This window comes from Cucurbita pepo, chromosome LG02 (assembly GCF_002806865.2).
Source record: "Cucurbita pepo subsp. pepo cultivar mu-cu-16 chromosome LG02, ASM280686v2, whole genome shotgun sequence".
Lineage (NCBI taxonomy): Eukaryota > Viridiplantae > Streptophyta > Magnoliopsida > Cucurbitales > Cucurbitaceae > Cucurbita > Cucurbita pepo.
In genome coordinates, this window is record NC_036639.1 from 13,248,543 (window position 1) to 13,267,842 (window position 19,300).

General features: G+C 36.9%; 2 protein-coding genes across 7 annotated transcripts; one reads left to right on the plus strand and one right to left on the minus strand.

Annotated features, from left to right (window-relative positions):
* Window positions 1-24: 24 nt before the first annotated feature.
* Window positions 25-12,114, minus strand: LOC111787746 (protein transport protein SEC31 homolog B-like). Its single transcript, XM_023667785.1, has 22 exons — window positions 11,524-12,114; window positions 10,382-10,436; window positions 10,150-10,272; window positions 8,560-8,656; window positions 8,109-8,145; window positions 7,897-8,002; window positions 7,753-7,810; window positions 6,723-6,820; window positions 6,478-6,597; window positions 6,163-6,205; window positions 5,420-5,541; window positions 5,217-5,344; window positions 4,568-5,120; window positions 4,302-4,394; window positions 3,479-3,664; window positions 3,189-3,402; window positions 2,483-2,571; window positions 2,196-2,360; window positions 1,656-1,775; window positions 1,267-1,552; window positions 555-793; window positions 25-475 (listed from the first exon to the last, which is right to left on the minus strand). Exons 1-22 carry the CDS (start codon window positions 11,838-11,840, stop codon window positions 380-382), a joined length of 3,345 nt encoding a protein of 1,114 aa, XP_023523553.1. The 5' UTR covers window positions 11,841-12,114; the 3' UTR covers window positions 25-379.
* A 2,140-nt stretch (window positions 12,115-14,254) lies between these two features.
* Window positions 14,255-17,713, plus strand: LOC111787747 (agamous-like MADS-box protein AGL15). Of its 6 annotated transcripts, none has more exons than XM_023667790.1 (8): window positions 14,255-14,712; window positions 16,061-16,136; window positions 16,226-16,305; window positions 16,392-16,491; window positions 16,583-16,612; window positions 16,856-16,897; window positions 16,975-17,135; window positions 17,316-17,713. In XM_023667790.1, exons 1-8 carry the CDS (start codon window positions 14,531-14,533, stop codon window positions 17,401-17,403), a joined length of 759 nt encoding a protein of 252 aa, XP_023523558.1. In that variant the 5' UTR covers window positions 14,255-14,530; the 3' UTR covers window positions 17,404-17,713. The 6 variants fall into 6 exon arrangements, with proteins under 6 accessions (XP_023523558.1, XP_023523556.1, XP_023523555.1 ...); XM_023667788.1 differs by having other exon boundaries at window positions 14,256-14,712; window positions 16,577-16,612; XM_023667787.1 differs by having other exon boundaries at window positions 14,256-14,712; window positions 16,583-16,618.
* The last annotated feature ends 1,587 nt before the right edge of the window (window positions 17,714-19,300 follow it).

The following is a 19,300-nucleotide window of genomic DNA, read 5'->3' on the forward strand; positions in this document are numbered from 1 at the left end:
ACACTCTAACAAGGACGGAGCTTATGCAAGCCAAGAAACGGCTCAGGGATGCATTAATAAAATGAAGAAAAATAAATTCATTCAAAATGGGACTTTCTCCTCAATTCTAAACTACAAAATAAGAACAACAATCAGTTATACTTCAGAGCTAACTCTTTCAATTTGAAACCAGACAAGATCATAGAGGAGAACATTGGGGCAAAATCCGGAAGCTGCAATCATCAAGGGACGCCATTCTTGTGTTTGTGTGTGTGCGTGCGTGTGTGTGTGTGTAAGGATTGGTGGCACAAGAAGGGTAGAGCTATAAGAAGGGAAAATAATTTCCAAAAAAAGGAGAAAAAAAAAGAAAAAAAACAGAAATGGCTATCATGTGTCTTCCCTAACTCAACCTCATGTTCTGCCTCGTCTTGATCATTCGTTTCAGCGTAGCCAGCCAGAAGCTGCACTCGTCCCATTCGCTTGTCGTAAGAAGAACCTATATGTAGCGGTAGATAAATTTATCTCGTTCTGGATTTGGACAAAACAAAATAGTAAGAACTGCATATAACAAATACCTGGATTTGTAAGGCACGGCCATAATCGCCAGCATCCAGAGCCTGGCAGAGCTGACCAACCTTTTCAGCAGCATTTTTAGATATATCACCGCTGTTCAGTTTGCTAAACAATGCACCTATCTTCCTTGAGTTGTCTTCAATTTCCCGCTTCTTACCTGGATTTGCACGGGCGCCTCCCAATGCTTCTGAGGTCTCGTTGAAAAGTCTAGTCAACGTTGCTACCACAGCTTTTTGATGAGCTGCAGATGTTAACCAATTATTGTATCTAAATATGAATGTGCGTACAAAATGAGCATAAATTTCCGGAAAATGATAGCAGAATATATACTTATGTTCTAATTTCTATCACCTTTATGTAAAAAACATTTTTTAATCCTAGGTGGTTTTTTATTTTTCATAATTTCTATGAGATACAAAACCAAGAATGCATTATGATTCAATACGTGAACCAACTGAGAGCAGCTGAATTGCAGGTATAGAGGCCGCATCTGGAAGTTAGTTTTCATGACACCTTATGACGTTAGCCATTAGTCCTTGTTCAGGGCTAATGCAATGTTGAAAACATTAAATGCATCTAAAATCCACAGCATGGTTTTGGAGAAATTCAAACTACGTTCATATTAGTGGTCAAATATAAAAAACCAAAAATCGATACAGGATCTCAAATAAAATTTTTCTGTTAAACAAATAGTTAACTGAAACGAACAATTACCAGGTACGTTTGAAGTATCAGCAGTCTGCACGGTTGGTGGTGGGGCCGGAGCTGTTAGCGCTGGCTGTGTTGGAGTAGATTGTGTAGGAGGGCTGGGTGGCTGAGACAAACCCATACCAGGAAGCTGAACAGTTCCTGGATTAGGAACTGGCATGAATCCCCTTGATGGAGGAGCGGGAGCCACAACCTGAGGCATTGTATGCCCAGGAACTGGGTCCATGTGTGATGGGACAGAACCAACTGAAGCAGTTGATTGTATAGGTTGATAAGTAGGGTTTGCAGTTCCCTAAAATATTTGAGAAACAATTATTACATAATCAATAAAAAGAATATTTTACACTAAAAATGGTAGGATTTTAAGTACTCATCAATGAAGAAGAAGTACGAACAGGGTACAGCTGAGAACCCAAAGTGGGCTGTTGATATTTTTCCACATTTCTCAAAGCATGAGGTGTTGCAGGAACAAATGGCCTCGAAGCAGGCTGAGCAGGGGGTGCAGTGAAATTTGTCTAAAACCAAAAACAAATTATTATTGTCAGACAACCCAATTCCTAAAAGACCTTCAAGCATCATCAAGAGCAATATCTTACATAGAATGACAAGGCAGATATCATTCATCATCCTTAAAATTACATGGGCATTGCACCCAAGAAGATCTCAACGACTGGCTTTCCACCAAAGATATGGCAGGACAATACTAGACTAATGTGAGACGATAGCAATTAGAAGGAAAATGCTACAGTTTCATCGTATTTAACATTTTTTAAATTCAGCTTAGTATTATGAGTTCATTTACATTTTTAAGACTGTTTTGGATTTTAATCAAATGTTATATATGAATTACCATAGTGTCATTAAAGCCTAATTTTAATTATGCCTAAATTCATTGGATTTACGTGTCCTTGTTCGACTCTAATAGATTTGTATACCTCTGGAGCCTGTGGCGCCTGTGATGGAAGAAATAAATTAGGCTGTGCTGCAGGCTGATATGGTGTAGGAGCAGTGTATCCTCTCCCCGTATATGCAGTCTGGGAATAGTTATCGTTGTATGTGGTGCTAGGGATATTCTGATGGAATTGTGCTGAAGCAGACTCCTATGTCATCAACAAGAGAAGTTAAATGCAGAATTCCAAGAAGCAAGGCATATACCGCCAGGTTCAAAGAAGCTAAAACCAGAAAAAATATGGCAGCATGAAAGAAAAGGAAGATAGGACACCTGATAATAATGTTTGGTGGCTTCAGCACCATACATATTTTCACTTGGTTGCTGAGAGTATTCAATAGTCGATGCCTTGTCGTTTTTATCTGTGCCAAAGTAACGTTCTTGCTTAGAAATAACATCTAACTCAAAATAACATCTAAATGCTGAAGCTTTTTGACTCTCTTAGTATTGAACTTATTGTAAAACTAATAATCTAACCAGTTCAGTTTTTCCAAAATTTATTTCAAATCCTAAAACATGATCAAATGAGACTAAAGCACGATTTATTTTAGGCCTTGCTATCAAAGTTTTACTAATTAGATCAATAATTCAAGCTTGTTAAAAAAATGAACAAAGAAACAATAAGGTTCAATTTATTGTCCAATGGGTCATCCCTTTATATCACAGTCTTTCTTTCTTTATCTCCAATTGAAGAACATTCATGTAATTCACCGATTGGTGTTAGGAGTTTTTACCCCTTTATTTCATTCATCAATGAAATCTACTTCTCTTCTCTAAAAAATTTGTACTATTCTAAAGAGTTATGGTTAAATAGTTAACTATTTGTGCTCCTGAGCATACTGAAACAATTTGAGCTTTCAAATCAAAAGCACATCAACATAGGTGAAGCCAACAAAGGTCGATGTTTAAAAAGAAAGTATAGTAGAAATCAGGACATTATATGATACAATAACCAACGTTTTAATGACAGAGCACTCACCAGATTCTGTAGAGAGGGAAATTCTATCTCTCAGGATCACAAGTTCAGGCGTCAATTCTTCAGATCCCAATAACTTAATATACTCCAAGGCCGTTGTTAGCTGTCCTTGACTTGCCAATATTTCAGCATATTTCTCAACAAGCTTGCATAAAGTTACACTAAATCTCTTTTGTCCAGTGGCCAAAGCAAGCACAATAGTCTTTTCCATCAAATCCTAACCAAGACAGAAGGCACGTTCAACTTTATAGCCCAATACATATGTTCAATATTATCTCTTAAAGTACACTCACCTGAAGAAGATCAACATAAGATTTTCCTTCACGATCAGTAGACAAACTCCTCGACCAGATTTCAACAGTTTTATCAATATTTCCAGCACATATAAAGCACAGAGTTGCTGGAAGTGTGTAACCGGCAACCATAAGTTTTGAAGCAAGAGTATCACAGAGCATGGTCCATTCATCTTTTTGTGCAAACTGTTAGTTGATACAACAACAATAACATTAATTTTTCGGAGAAATCAGATATCTTTGACAATCAACATGAATACTGAAAGACACATTAACCTATAGTAAGATTCAAATGCTTGTTGTAATACCTTTAGAACATTAATTTTTCAGAGAAATCAGATACCTTCGACAACAAACATGAATACTGAAAGACACGTTAACTTATAGTAAGATTCAAATGCTTGATAATCAACATCATCTAGCGAGAATTGCTTCCAGACTTTCCTGGACAATACAGTCCACAGATGAAAACGGGAGCTTTATTAACATAATTAGCAATACAGTCCACAGATGAAAATTGAAGCTTTATCAGCAACATGAAAGTGTAACTAGAAGCATTTCTAGGGAATTTATTTCCAGGAAACAGTAAAGTAACCACTATTTAACATAAAAAGTAGACGGCATGTTTGCAAGATAAGGTCAACAAGGAAGAAACTCATAACACGGTGGGTACAAGTCCAAGACAATTTTTAGTGACCAACTCAGCATCCCCTCTTATAGATATAGTGCATAAAGATCCTTTGCACACAAATTCCAGCAAACAAATGTTGACATCGCCATTTTTCTAGAGATTTTTTTTTTCCAAAATAAATATAAAACTTACACTGCAGAGAAGGGCAAGTGTTTCTTTCCAGAATTTCAGGGGCCTCGTATTCACAAGGCTCAATAGATCGTTGTTGACCATTGCAGAAACAATCTGATGGAGAAAAAATAAAACGTAGAGAGTTAGTTTGTGAAGCCTCATTCTCAGAGACAATCAAGCATGACTATGGCTTTAATAAAGCTTCGAAGTGACAAAACAGTAAAACAAAAAAAAAAAAAATTGTTAATATCCACAGCTTCGTGAGAACTGGATAAAGTTTCAGCCACCTTTAAGTACGGTGAATGGGACATTTTTAGATATTGATCTCGTGTATTCTCCCACAAGGATCCACCGCCAACGTGAGCAATAACCAAGGCATCAGCCATTTTGTTTGCAGATACACACAACCCAACAGCCCCCTTATAATCACCAACAACCAATGCCCGTTGCACACCATCAGCAAATGATGAAACTCCATTGTCTTCCACTCCCTCCTCAACTTGTGGTTCTTCTGCAGCAACAGTATCCTCAGCAGCATGGTTATCACCAGCAGTTGATAAAGGTGTATCAGCTTTTGGACTGGGCAGATTGTTAAAGAAGTCCTCCCCATTGTCAGACGGAAATAACGTGGCTTCTCTACCATCCCCATATCCAATATTATCTGCTGCTGCTGCATCATTCAGTTGGAGAGCACCTACATCCTGGGAAATCTCTCCTTGTGAGTCTTGCGATTCAGTTGATACGCTAAAACCAAGATGGCTAAGAAGCTTCGTCCTAGCAGTACCATCATCTTCAAACATGACTTTCAGGAACCCCCATGTTTCCCGGTCATCCTCCAAACTGTTAAAGACATTACAACCGTTAACCNAAAAAAAAAAAAAAAAAAAAAAAAAAAAAAATCAGAGATGGAGACAAATTGAAAGAAGAATGACATACTCGGATATTCTAGACTTCTGATCGCATAAAACCCTGAGAGAAGAGCGTTCACCATTTTGTATTGCAGCTTCAAATTCAGATGAACGAGTAACCAAACTGTGCTCCATTACCAAGTCATGCACATAAACCTGGAAATAAATACAGGGGGTGAAAATGAACTAGCCGTCAAGAAATTCAAATTGACTACTGGAATAAATAAATACCTCTGAAGCACCAGCTGAAGCACCAGCAATAGGAGTCTTAGGTTGAAATGATACTAACTTTCCTCCAAATCCAAAAGAGGCCCCAACTGGACGTTTATACCACTTTGGTGCTCTCAAAGATACTGCATAAATAAATAATCAACATAACATAACATCAGAGAGCCAACAATCACGTAGGAACAAAGGAGAGAAAGAAGGAAAATGTGAGAGAGAGAGAAAACATATAAGTTTTTTCCAGCATCCGTTATAACTAGAGTAAAAAATAAACCTCATTTAGTTCTATGTTTTATATATAAGATACTGATAATATACAGCCTCATTTAGTTCAATCCAACAAAAAGAAAACCCGGCAAACCAAGAATATTCCAAAATTTTGTTAAAGGCAGGGATGGACTAATAGAAAGATTATTCTAGTTGAACGACCACGTGGACAAAGGACCGAACCATTGGCTTTCAGAATTGTAATATGTGTCTTATCCCCTAAGCTATGCTTGAATAGGTGACTAAGAGAAAGGTTTTTAAAATAGGGATCAGTTAATCAAGTGAAAAAAGATAATAAGCATAAATGTATTTTCATTATATTATAGTGATACAAATTAAACTGAAGAAGGCAGTGGGCCCATGAATGCAAAGGAAGCAAGGGGACAAGTGAAGGAAAGAACAACAGAATCAAATATACTACGGTTATTTTTTAGTACAAAACAGTCATCGAAAAGGTAAACGTGCAGTAAAAACTGTCTTACCTGCATTAAAATCATTCTCTCCTACACCATATCGGCTGCAACTCTGTAAACATAGGATGGCAAACCAAAACAATCGATTTTATATACCAAACAACTGAAAATTGAAAAACTGGATACTTCAGGCTAAGTTTATTCAGCAATGAAAAATGAAGGCACTATATAATGATGATTTCATTGCACATAGAAGAGCAGTTCACTACATTAATAGCCTTTGCAGGTTCACTTCCATATATTGAAAAACGATTTGAAGAACATATCTCTAATCGAGAGTACGATGTCCTTCCTTTCATGAATACCCAACAAGAAGGGTCGTACCTCAATATTATACATGCCAATCTTCCCATCAAATGAGGATGCTGATATAACACCAGGAATCCTAGGATACCAATGTACATCAAAGTTCCAGTTGGTACTAGCAGGCAATTCGCACACAATCTGCATTGGTAGAGGAAAATCAAAGTAGTTTCCTGATTAATGCATATGTTGAAGCACCTACTAACAAAGCTATGGAGTGTAGAAGAATGCAAAGCAGAAAATCAAAGAACTGCAACAGAGCTTACATCTCCAGAAATAGTATCCCAGCAGATAGTTCTGTTGTCTTTGGCACAGGTTAGCAAGTAGGAGGTATCGGTGGGACACCATGACATTGCAATTACACCTGATTACAAGCAAAGTAACTTTAGGAGGCTCATTTAAGCAAAAAAATAAATAAGCAAGCTTCATGCAAACAGGAAGATTTCCAATCTATCATTAGCAGATAACAAGTACGGATTACAAGTCAGGTTTATCACAATTAAAGGGAACTTAATCTACCAGTTGCAAAGCTTGCAATTACTTCATTAATCTATCTAACATTGTTATATGTACAGCAATTAACAAACTTAAATGGAAGGTTTCAGAAACTTTGCTTTATTAAAAGAGGAAAAAAATAATAATAATAATAATAATAATGCAGCTCCTACTGTCCAAAGCGTGATGGAAATAGTTCCATTGATCTGCGGTATAATTGGATGAAGAGTACGGTTGCCTTTTACAGTTGGCAAATGTCAAGCATCAAATCTTCACTTTCAACCTATCTCAGGTTATTGTTCAGTCTTTTGTGCCAAACCCTCTTTCCACTGTTTTAAATGGACAGGAACAAGCAAGGCGCTCATCCTCAACTCCATTTAACAGGAACATATGGAAAAGTCAATATAACCCTCTTCATTTTGGGCAGTAAATTTCAATCATAACACGAGCTCAGACTGTAAAAGCTCAGCCCTCCATCTTTTAATCATTCAACAGGTGTTAAAAAAAAAAAAGAAATACTAGCACGAGACAACAATCAGAGATCTAACCCAGAAAAAATGGCATTGTACAAATTTTAAAAGAAAATCATTAATACGAGTTATTTACTTCCAGTTCTATACGAACTACCACATGACTAGTTCCAAATGAATGGAGAGGCAAGAAATCAATTATCAGATTATCAGATCATATCTAACTAAATCAGGGTCATTTACCATTTTGATATTATTCTAACTTGAAAGTAGATAGAGTTCAAGGGCAGAAGCTAAGAGTATAATATAAAATTAAAATTTATCATCATACCTCTAGTGTGGCCCACAAATTCTTTAACTGGGGTCATAATATTTCGCATATCCCAAAGCTGAAAGCAAAAGAATACATTAACATAAAAGATAGTTTGAAATCTTTTACAATATTTAAGACTATAATGTCCGTGGAAATCCTTACCCTGAGAGAAGGAGAATCATCATCATCTGAAGCAACAACAAGTTGGGTTGCAAGATCAGGATTCCACTGCAGCACGGAGCAGCGTCTTCTAGTGGAATCTGAAAAACTGAGTTGACAGGGGCAACATAAATTTATCAAATGCAACCCAAAATTTTGGACTTTATCCAATTGCATAATTTAAGATTTTTAATTCAATAGTTCATTAAACTTACCTTATAACTGGTTTTTGCTTCTTCAGGTCCCAAACAACTGAATCAAGAAGAGTTACAAACAAAATGTTAGGGAGAAAAGCAATGTTTTAACTCTTTCTTTGAGAATATGATATTTGCTAGTTATTCTCAGTGTAGACATCTTCCCTCCCCTGCCCCTTGTTGTTAAGCTCTTTTTATCACGTGTGTCCAAAATAGTAATCAGTTTACAATAAGTGTCAATTGGAAGAGCTTTTTTGTAGCCTCCTTCAGTATCGAGGTTGAGGCTTCCCTCCCCCTCTTTTTGTAATTTCATTCTCAACTAATTCTGTTTCTTGAAGAAAAAAAATTAAATTCAAAATAGTGATAGTAACAAGTTTTCTTCGATCAAGAACAGAACTTAAAAACCAAAGAAAAATGTGCCTACAAAGACAACAGCCCAAAAAAATGTATGAAACGGGATTTCTTTCCTCACCTGTTGTTCCATTATATGATGTGGAGGCTAATATATGTTGAACTTTGCTATTCCACGATAAAAACGAAATTTCACCCTGAGCTGCAGAGCCACTACCCTGCATAAAGATAGAATGATCGACTAAACATTCATTTGATTTGATGGTTATATAACTTGACAGAAGAAAGCAAAGTGAGGATGGTAGCTAGTAGTAATAGCATGATGAAGTAGAGCTTTTCCTGGCATGGAAAATATCAAACTCTAGTTAGCTAGATCTGTTAGATAGTCCTACTTGGCTGCCCTGAAGAAATTGCTGTGTTTAAACGGGAATAAATCCTTCAAATTACACTTTATTTTATAAGGGACTTTTATATTGAAAATCAGAAAATACATCAAAACTGCACAGAGGGATAAGACATTTCCCTAAGAGACGATCAAAGAGTAACAAAAAGATCCTCCAAAGGGAAATAATCGTAAGAGTACAAGTACCAGCCTTTTTTTTTAGGGCAAAACCTTTTTAAATGCAGATTACCAAGAAATAGAAAGAAAAAAAATATCACAAAACCCATTAAAAGAAGAAATCTTTCTCCACCATTACAAAGATTCTCATTTCTCTCCAACAAAATAATCTAAAAGGCTAAAAGATGGCACAGAAAAGTCAATTTCAGAACCCAAAAATAAAGTTTTGAACTCTAAAAGCATCCAAAAATGAGGCTTGGGATAGATCTCAAGAAGTCTTGAGAAAGCATTCACCTCCTGCCGAATCAAAAAGCATCAAGAATGACAAGGGAAGTCTGTGGTGTATAGCAACCTCTACAATTCTTATCAATGCCAATATGTCCAGAACCTCCAACTTCAAAGTGAAAGGTAGACTGACTTGCCTTCAATCACACAAAAAACAAAATATAAACAAAACGAGCTTGTCATCCTCCATCCAACTTTGGGGGGATCCTGTATCTAACTCTATTTGGAAGACGGTGGTTGGCAGAGTCTTACAAAATTGACCAAATGAAAGGAACCTACTATTTCCAAAGCATAGACGGTGGTCCTATCAATTGTTCAAAGTTTCTTAGTCTCCATTCCCTTAAATCCTTTATGATTTACATTGGCGTTTTTTGACAACTAGATTAACCCATGGTGGTTGCTCTCCTGGTAAAGATATCAAGCAACTCATCAGGGATATTATTTGGTGGGACCAAATTTTGGACATGTAGAAGTTGATCTCTCACAAAAAGGCTGGGTGGACTGCCCAACCCTACAAAATTTAGTCTCTTACCAAAAAAAAAAAGGTACAACTTTGAGACATATAATAACCGATCTAATGGCGGGTAAATATGGTTTATTGCAATATTTCTCAAAAAGTTGATGTCAACAATAAATTGTGAACCGTAGTTTACAATTTTCATAGACAGTAATAAAAGAAAGACTGTGATGCAAGACATAATAGATTGTATTCCACAGAAAAATATTGCATCAGAAAAGGGGGCAAAACATCATCCCCAAAACAGCCAAAACTATATATAAGAGCACCCCTCCAATTGGTGTCAACAAGAAAATAGGAGAGTTGCAAGTATGCTATAATAAAAATTATACAATGCAACAAAGTCGAACCTTCAGAGGTGGAAAATGAATAGGTTGTGATGGGTTGGCTAAATCCCATATGCAGATTTCACCATCATCAGCACCGGACGCAAGCAAGTTTGGTGTAATTGTATTGAACTCTAAACCACGCACCTGCAAGAGGAAAATATTATAGCTCTCACTATGAGAATTTTTACAGTACAATAGTATTGTTAAGAGTCCATAAACTCATGTGAGCATTGCAAAATTTGCAAGAACTTACAGGCCCTTTATGCCTTGATAGATGTCCAACTAGAGGAGTTTCACCTGCCTCGGGACTGAAAAATGCAGGTGAAGAAGAGTCAAGACTACAAATCAATATAGAAAGCTGAACATTACACTGAGAACAAAGGTGGGATGACTGTAAAATTGAACTAATAAACTGTATCTAGCAAAAAAAAGACTTTTTCAGAGAGTGGGAACTTTACTGTTAATTTTTCAAATATGAGCATATTTCTATCTCTTAGACATGGTTCTCACAAGGAGTTTCAGGGATTTCCATCGGTAATAAATCAAAAGAAATCTTTATAAGCAGTCATTAGCAAGCCTCTTGACCTATCATGACTTCAAAGTACTTAGAAGGGTTAGGCAAAAAGGAAACTCGATAAACAACTTAGCCCACTTTCAGATTCCTATTTGAACTGATGTTTTGATATATTGAATGTTATGGAACTCTTCTGATCCATCCACCTTCCCAGGGTCCAAATAGAAAATTAAACCAACTCAGAAACTTAAAGCAATATGGATCTAGTGGCCGGTGAATCACTAAAGAGAAAATTTGGGAGAGATTCTTCATCGATCTAGTGGCCAATCAAATTCCATTTTTCTACACTTGTAGTCTCCTCAAGTTCCGGTGCTCAGGAAGAAAGGAATTGAGGAAAGAATTTCTGGGAGGCTTTAATCATTCCCGAACCCCCTCCTCCCTCTTCTTTCCAGTCGAGACTGATACTGGGAAAGGATTTCCACCTGCTAGCTAGGAGGATTCCTCCCCTTTCCTTTCATCGAGACTTTCTTTTTGGAGACCTGGACCATCATTGTTTGAAAGAGTCATCTACTCTGGCTAACCGTTACATCAATTTGATTGTTCGTAATTACTCAATTCTTACGCTGCATACTTCTACTCAAATTGCCAAAACCAACTCCAGTCTAACACTCAGAAGTGGCAATTGAAGTTACATTTCAATACTTAGTTGAAGCCAACTCCCCGAATAAGCACCCGTTAACTAAGAATCAATAAACTCTATTCTCCCAAATTACCAGCAACCGAAAGGATAACGATGCATTAACTTCACTTGGGCACAAATACAATCCAAATCCTTAAGGAACGAACTGATAAAAGAGAAATGAAAAACCATATGCAATTACCGGATCAGCGCAAGAGGGTTCCAAATATCAATGTTCCCATCGACGAGTCCACCGGCAATGAGGCCGAGAGAAAATTGTTCAGAGCCCGATCCGTTCTTTCCCCAGGAGAGGCGATTAAAGCGTTCGGAGCTCGGAGAATCCCCAATTACAGGAAAGTCCTTATCATCCGACTGGAAATCAAGCTTGAAGATCTCGAGATTGGCAGATGAGCTGAATGACAGATCCACAGCACCCGCCATCGTTCCGGCGGCCATGTACGGCCCGTCCGGTGCTATAGCAACGGACGCCGATCGATTCACACCCTTTATACACGCCATTGAAAACCCAAAAACAAACTACACCCAACTGAATTTGTATCACCAATCCACGTAAACAATTACAACCATACGAAATGGAGAAGAATTGATGGGCGGATCTGGGGGAAATTTCAGAAATTTTTTGAAGATTGTACGAGAATTTTGAGGGTCGTTGTTGATGATGATGGTGGTGTAGTTTCGATCTGATCTGTGAAATGCAAGTGAAAGTGAGAGACTCGCAATTCTCTCTCTCTTTCGCTTCCTCCGTGAAAATTTCACACACAAAAATGATCAAATTTTGGGATTTTCAAGCTTTTATTTTTGCCGTTTTCGGGAGTTTAATTAGCGGGTTTCAGGAGGTTTAATCCTCTGTGAAATGGAACACTATAATTTATGTTAGTCAACGTCTTCGATCCAATCATAACTTGACACGTGTATTGTGAGCCCTTATTTTTTCTATGGGCCAAAACTCTTGGCCCAAACAAAATACATGGGCTTTTTTCATGAAAATGTGGTTTCAATTGTGGGCCAAACCTAAGCCAGCCCATTATTGNATATTTTGCTCCTATGTTTTTTATAAAACTTATTTTCTATAAATAAAAATTCAATAATCATTAATAATACAATTAAAATCACACTCAATTTCTAACTTACCATTTTTTTAAAACGAAATTTATTTTTAAAAAATTTAAGGGTATTAGTGTAATTTGAGAAAGTTTTTAAATATTAAAGAAAAATTTAAAAAAAATCATAGTATTTTTTAATTTTCATCATAACTAATAATAAATGTATTTTTTAAAGGTTCAAATGTATTATTAAAAATTTTGAAAATTTAAAAGTATTTTTTATAATTTAGTTCCATAATGATTATAATATTTTCTATTAATGTAACTTTTTATTAACAACAATAAAATGTTTGAAAATCATGGACTAAAATACAATAAAAATAAAAGTTTTTATTTATTATTTATTATTATTATTATTATTTAAAAGAATAATAGAGAAAAATCCAAAATGAAACATTCAGAATGCAAAACGGAAAGTTTATTCTAACGCTCATCCCAAAACGACATAAAAACAGCAATCTACCGAATCCTAAATACTCACTTGTCATTCACTCCATGGCTAAATATTAAAATAATATCATTTATTAATTAATACTAAATAAATTCATTTATATAATTTCACTCATAAAAAAATTAAAATTAATAATTGTATTATCAATTTACACATAATTCTATCAATTAATTTTAATTTCATAAATGAAACAATTTAAGTTCAAAAAAAAAATTAAACTATTTATAGAAAATTATCTATTATTTGGAATATAATTCTTAAATTAAATTTTTAATTGATAAAAAAATTTATATTTTAACTATTTAAATTGAAACAATCCCTTATTTTAGGGTTTACCCTATATTTTCTATAAATTTAAGATTTGTTCGTCTCCTGTGATGTAATGAACCAAAAATGCATATAATGGATAAGGATGAAAAATATTTTAAAAAATTATTTACGGTGCACCACTAACATTTTTTTTCATAAATTAAAAAAAAGCAACCAATCGTCAAATTGCAATTAACATAGTATACCCGAATTGGTTAACGTAAAGGGAGAATAATAAGTAAATCATACGTTGAATTAATAACCTACCATAAAAACGACACCACACCCGATCATAGTTAAGAAAATAAAACGTCTATTATCCGATTCGTAGGTTCAGTCTCCATGTTTTTTTCGGTCAACAATACGGGAGGGAGAACCTCTAACGTATTGGTGGAGAGTGTATATTTTACGGTAGTTGAGTTAGCGAATCTTTAGGGTTGGACCCACAACATTATTTTTGGTAAAAAACTCAGATACTCGTGTAGATATCATTTCTATTTATTGTATATCATGTCGGCGTCATTTGAAGAACGGGGGTCGATTAAGGTTTAAGAAAATAAGGAATTAGTATGATATGCTCGGGGTAATGGGTATCTTATCTATTGAACTATGTTAGGTACGGGAGAAAATCCAAAACCAGAAACCAGGGAAATATGTGGAATAGGCAGCAGCCAGGCAGGGCTATATTTGGCAAGAGGTATACTAAATGGAGAGACCATTAAATTGCCATATAGAGCATTGAAGTAATCAGTGGAAAGAGGAGAGAGAGAGGAAGAAGAGGAGCTGTCGTATCTGAGATGCCAAAAGAACAGAGGACTGATGATGAAGAAAAACAAGAAAAAGAGAGAAGAGAGGAGAAGATTTGAATCAAAGGGATAAAAAATGTAAAAAGAAGGAGAGAGAAAGAAGAAAGAGAAGGGTGGGTCCCTTTAAAAGAGACCTATAAACACCGAAAACACTCTAAATGTGGCAAAAGGAGTCATGCATAACTCTATATAGTATACAGAGCCATGCAAGGTTGCCGTTTCCAGCCCCTTCTGCCATTTGGGGTAAAACGCTCTCTCACGCTCCTTTATCTTCTCTTCTCTAAATTTGGTAATCTTTTACCCTCTTTCCCAAGTTTATCACAGGCCCCAAAATGGGCAAATATTGAACCTGTAAAAGGGGGAAACAAAAGGGGTTCTCTCTGTTTACAAAATCACGAGATTACGAGAAGGGTTTTTCGTTTCTTGGGGGATTTTGAGGGATTTTGAGGGATTTCGACTCGAACTTGCAATTTTGGGGGTTTTGATCATCTGGGTGTCTCGGATTTGGGGTATTTTCAAATGGGTCGAGGGAAGATTGAAATCAAACGGATTGAGAATGCTAATAGCAGGCAAGTTACATTCTCAAAGCGACGAGCTGGGTTGCTTAAGAAGGCTCAGGAGCTTGCTATTCTTTGTGATGCTGAAGTTGCTGTTATTATCTTCTCTAATACTGGCAAGCTTTTTGAGTTTTCCAGCTCTGGGTTTGTGTTCTTCTTCACTCTCTAATACTTCTTCTTCTTGTTTTGCATATTGCTTTGCTTTGCATGTTGAATGGTTGTCTATGTTCTTGAGATTATTAGAGAACTTGAGCTGAATCTTGTGGGATTTTGGTGTTTTTGTTTGTGCATTGCATGTTCTTTTAGAAGCCTTGTTTATACTCTTCTTCATTGCTAAGTTTTTTGTTCATGTTTTGGATAGTTATGATCTTGAGGGGGCCTTTTTTGGGTGTTTGTACTGTTCTTGACTCGTTTACAATCTTCATTTTAATGTTCTTTCTTCACCTTGTCGGACATGTCTGTCTCTTATGCTTGTCTGATACTGTTTTGAATCATAATTCCCGCTTCTAAATGCTTCGAGTTTTTCGTTGAATCGTAGTTTTTGAAGATTCTATAGGCTTATGTCTTAAAATATTTGATCATGCATACACTTGGAAGGCTTGTTTGAAGGATGTTTTGATTGTTAGACATGTCTTTTGGGGCAAGGACTAGATGTGGTTTTCATGGTCTGGTTTGAATGAACTTGGTCTGAATCTGCTGACTTGTTGTAAATTTTTTGAATTGACTTGGCTTCTTGATCTTCCTCTTGTCCTCTGTTCTTTTTTGTTCTTTTTTGGTGCTCAACTCTGTTTTGTTCATGTTCTTTTTTGGTGTTTATGAGTCAACCAACAATATTACTCGTCGGCCGGTGAAGTTTATCATGTATGTCTTCAAAATCATCGTGTCGCTGATGTATGTTCACTGTTAGTTGATATTGTCCTCTTTAGGCTTTCCTTCTGGGTTTTCCCTTAAGGTTTTAAAACGCGTCTACTAGGGAGAGGTTTCCACACCCTTATAAGGAATACTTCGTTCTCCTCTACAACTGATGTGGGATCTCACAATCTACTTGCATGGGGGCCTAGCGCCCCCGCTGGCACACCATCCGGTGTCTGGCTCTGATACCATTTGTTAGAGCTCAAACTCACCGCTAACAGATATTGCTCTCTTTGTGCTTTCCCTTATGGGTTTCCCCTCGAGGTTTTTAAAACATGTCTGCTAGGAAGAGGTTTCCACACCCTTATAAAGAATATTTCGTTTTCCTACCCAACCTATGTGGGATCTCACAATCCACCCCCTTCAGGGCCCAGCATCCTCGCCCTTATGTTTCTTTTCGAAGTAACTAAACCTAATTGAGGTGTTTTTTTGGAGATAAACTAAGACGTGAAATGACAAGTTCTGACTGTAAATCGTCGTTTTCGCTCTCATTATTATAAGTTTGAACAGGGAGAAGTAAGATAAAGAACCTCCAATATGATGAAGCCTAATCCAATCTATTTTATCATTCTTTGGGCAGCATGAAACATACTCTTTCAAGATACAACAGATGTATAGAATCTTCAGAGACTCCGATAGACGGACACAAGGCTGAGGTACGGAGTGACGATTTTGAGTTCAAACTGCCTGGTTGTTCATTTTTTCGAATGTTGTCGGGCAATACATTGCATGTTTCTCCTAACAGTATCTTCATCTCCAGAAGCAAGAGCATGAGGAGGTAGACAATCTAAGAGATGAAATAACGACTCTGCAAATGAAACAATTGTATACGATCTATCTTCTCTCGACCCGTGATTTCTAAAGCTAAGATACATATTTTTATACGTAGATTTTGTCGTTTGGCTTCGTAGGCAGCTACTGGGAAAGGATCTAACTGGCTTGGGCTTCAAGGAATTGCAAAACCTAGAGCAACAACTAAATGAAGGGCTCTTACTGGTGAAAGAGAAGAAGGTTTGGGCTTAGTGATTCTCTGAAACATGAAGTTTTTAAAACATAATTCAGCTTTCAAGCTCTGATAATCCTTCTATTTCTTTAGGAACAGTTACTGATGGAACAACTAGAGCAATCAAGGGTACAGGTGACTTAATATACTTTGTGCCTTTATTATACAAGGGATGGCCTTAAATTCTTCATGTTTAAGCAAGTTCGGAATAGGTTCGTCCCTGAAAAATGGAACCTCAGAGACAGAACTTCGATCTTCGATCGATAACATATTAAGCCATAGAGATGACAAATGTTTTTGAACGTAGTTTGTCGTTTTGATTCGTGATAACACCTTAAAACATGATAATTCAAGTTCATATTTTTGTTTCAGGAACAACGAGCAATGCTAGAAAACGAAACTCTGCGGAGACAGGCGAGTTATCATTGATATAAACTTAAAAATATCCAAGATATGAGTTCTTATGATTTTGAACTTACAATTCATTGTAGGTCAGCGAGCTTCGATGTCTGTTTCCTCCAGTCGACTGTCCGCTTCCTGCTTATCTTGAATACTGCTCCCTAGAGAAGAAGAAGGTAGGCATTAGAATCCCCGATGTCGCCTGCAACTCCGAAATAGAAAGAGGAGATTCCGACACCACCTTGCACTTGGGGTAATAATGGCTTGCTTTTTAACTGAGATATGAAATTCTTATAAACATCGTAAGCATACGAACATCAGTCGAAATTCTCTCTGTTCTTAGCAGGAAACGACACGAACTCTGCGTTCGTGATCTTCCATTGTTCTATATATTATCGCTTATGTTTCTAAACTTACCCTCCCTGTTGGCCAGGCTACCATCACATGTCTATTGCAAGAGAAAGGAGGCTGAAAGAGATACTCATTCAAATGATTCAGGGAGTCAAATGGGCCTACTCTGATACCTCTCATCATTCATTCTGATTAATTAGATATCTGCATTCTGATTAATTAGGTGACTGCACCGACGCTGGGACGACAAACCGAACCGGAATAATCAGCCCGATCTCCACCTTCAGAAACTGCAAATATTCATTAGGTGACCTCTAAAACCATTGAAACAGAGAGAATTAGAAATCCCCAGTTAGGAGATTAGTCAATGGAAAATGACATTGTTGTACTTGTAGCTAGTTTCATTAGATTTTCGAATACATTTCTTAAGAACTATGCAAGCAAACTCTTTACAGAAGGAATATCAGCAGCTATTCTTTCTGGGTTGTTATTTCTTAGCTCATCTGTAATCTTTGATATCAAATTTGGAATATCAATCTATTCAATGTGTATTGAATCCTGTGTTCTTGCAGTTCTTACACATGTTTATACATGAAAAAAAGTAGAAACAATCCAACCATGGCTCTATTGATATGTTCGTCTCAGGGAATCAAGCAGTTTGGTTCTCTCTTCCAAAACATCAGAGAAGAGAGAATCAACTTCCTTCTTGAAATCATCTGTCTCCTTCTCAAGAACCGCTAATTTCTTCTGCAAATCCTCAGCGGCTTCGCGGCTGCTTTTCCGATCCGCCATGGAAGCAGCTAGAAGCTCAACTGCATCATTCACCTCTTTAACTTCCTTCAACCTCGCGCCAGATTCACAAATTGCTTTATGAACAGTAAAATCCAATCGATCCAAAGCAGAAACCCCTAATTTCCCTGTTGATCTTCTCATCTCCATGAATACTTCAACTTCTCCGCTCAATCCAGAAATAACAAGCCCGCAAACCCATGAACCAATCTGTTTCATAATCGTCAAAGCACGATTAACCACGGATTCTTTCTCTGAATTCTTGACTTCCACAGAAATCTCTCCGATTTCTCCTTTGATCGAGCTGTTCTTGAAACTGCTCGTTCCTATAGGCTCCAAACGATCGATTGCAGAAGAAGGAGAAGGTTCCACTAAGCTTAACGCATGAGAAAGCCTTAACCGAGCTTGACTCAGATCAGCTATACACGAGCTAATCGAATTCAAAAGCTCAAGTAATCTCAAGGTGTATTGAAAAAACCCCTCCCCTGAAGAAGCCTCGTGTTTGCGAACTGGATAGTCAATTTCTGCGATCAACTTGGCAAAAGCTCTGTGTTGAATACGAAGCAGTTGAAAACACCGATTGATCCATGGAAATGAGAGGATTTCGGATGTGGATTTGTTCGAATCAAACCCCAAATCGTTCAAGGAAATCGAGATTGCAGAGAGAAATCCCTGAATCGCCGACGATAACGCCGCTTCCGATTCATGATGGCGGTGGTGGTGATGATCTTCCAGTTTGGAGAATAATCTGCCAATTGATGAACAGAAATGAGCATCAAACGATCAAGAACAGAACTCCGCGATTGAATTGATCAGCGAAGGAAGAACTTTAAAAGGCGATTTGCCGAAGCAAACTTCGCAGATCAAATCTGGAGGGGCTTGCGATTCTGAATCAACGGTCAAATGGGGTTATCTAAATTAGGAATTCACAAAAATTGAGCAACTGGGCCAGCCCAAGTGGGAACGATCTTGCGTGAGCTTGTGAAGCTGTCACGAGGAAGAAAGCATCAACGGGATATGAACAGAGATTTTTCTGCGATCGGAAGCTTACAATGGAAGATCAAACAACGTGTTCAGTTCAAACAGATCAATACTCAACAACTCACCTCCATAAACGATAAAACATTCGGTGGATATTAAGGGCACTGAATTTTATGAAATTTCACATAATGGAGATAGTATTAACTAGCAATTAAAATGATCAAAATTATTACTAAAAAATTAAATAATTAATTAAGAAGCTAACCATAACAACAACAAACTTTAATAATTGCTTAT

Coding starts and splice junctions, on each gene's coding strand:
- LOC111787746 (XM_023667785.1), bottom strand. CDS start 11,840: ATGGCGTGTATAAAGGGTGTGAATCGATCGGCGTCCGTTGCTATAGCA. Junction 1,553..1,655: donor TGGGTTCTCAGCTGTACCCT/GTTCGTACTTCT, acceptor CAAATATTTTAG/GGAACTGCAAACCCTACTTA. Junction 476..554: donor GCCGTGCCTTACAAATCCAG/GTATTTGTTATA, acceptor CGCTACATATAG/GTTCTTCTTACGACAAGCGA.
- LOC111787747 (XM_023667786.1), top strand. CDS start 14,531: ATGGGTCGAGGGAAGATTGAAATCAAACGGATTGAGAATGCTAATAGC. Junction 16,898..16,974: donor ACGAAACTCTGCGGAGACAG/GCGAGTTATCAT, acceptor AATTCATTGTAG/GTCAGCGAGCTTCGATGTCT. Junction 17,136..17,315: donor GACACCACCTTGCACTTGGG/GTAATAATGGCT, acceptor CCTGTTGGCCAG/GCTACCATCACATGTCTATT.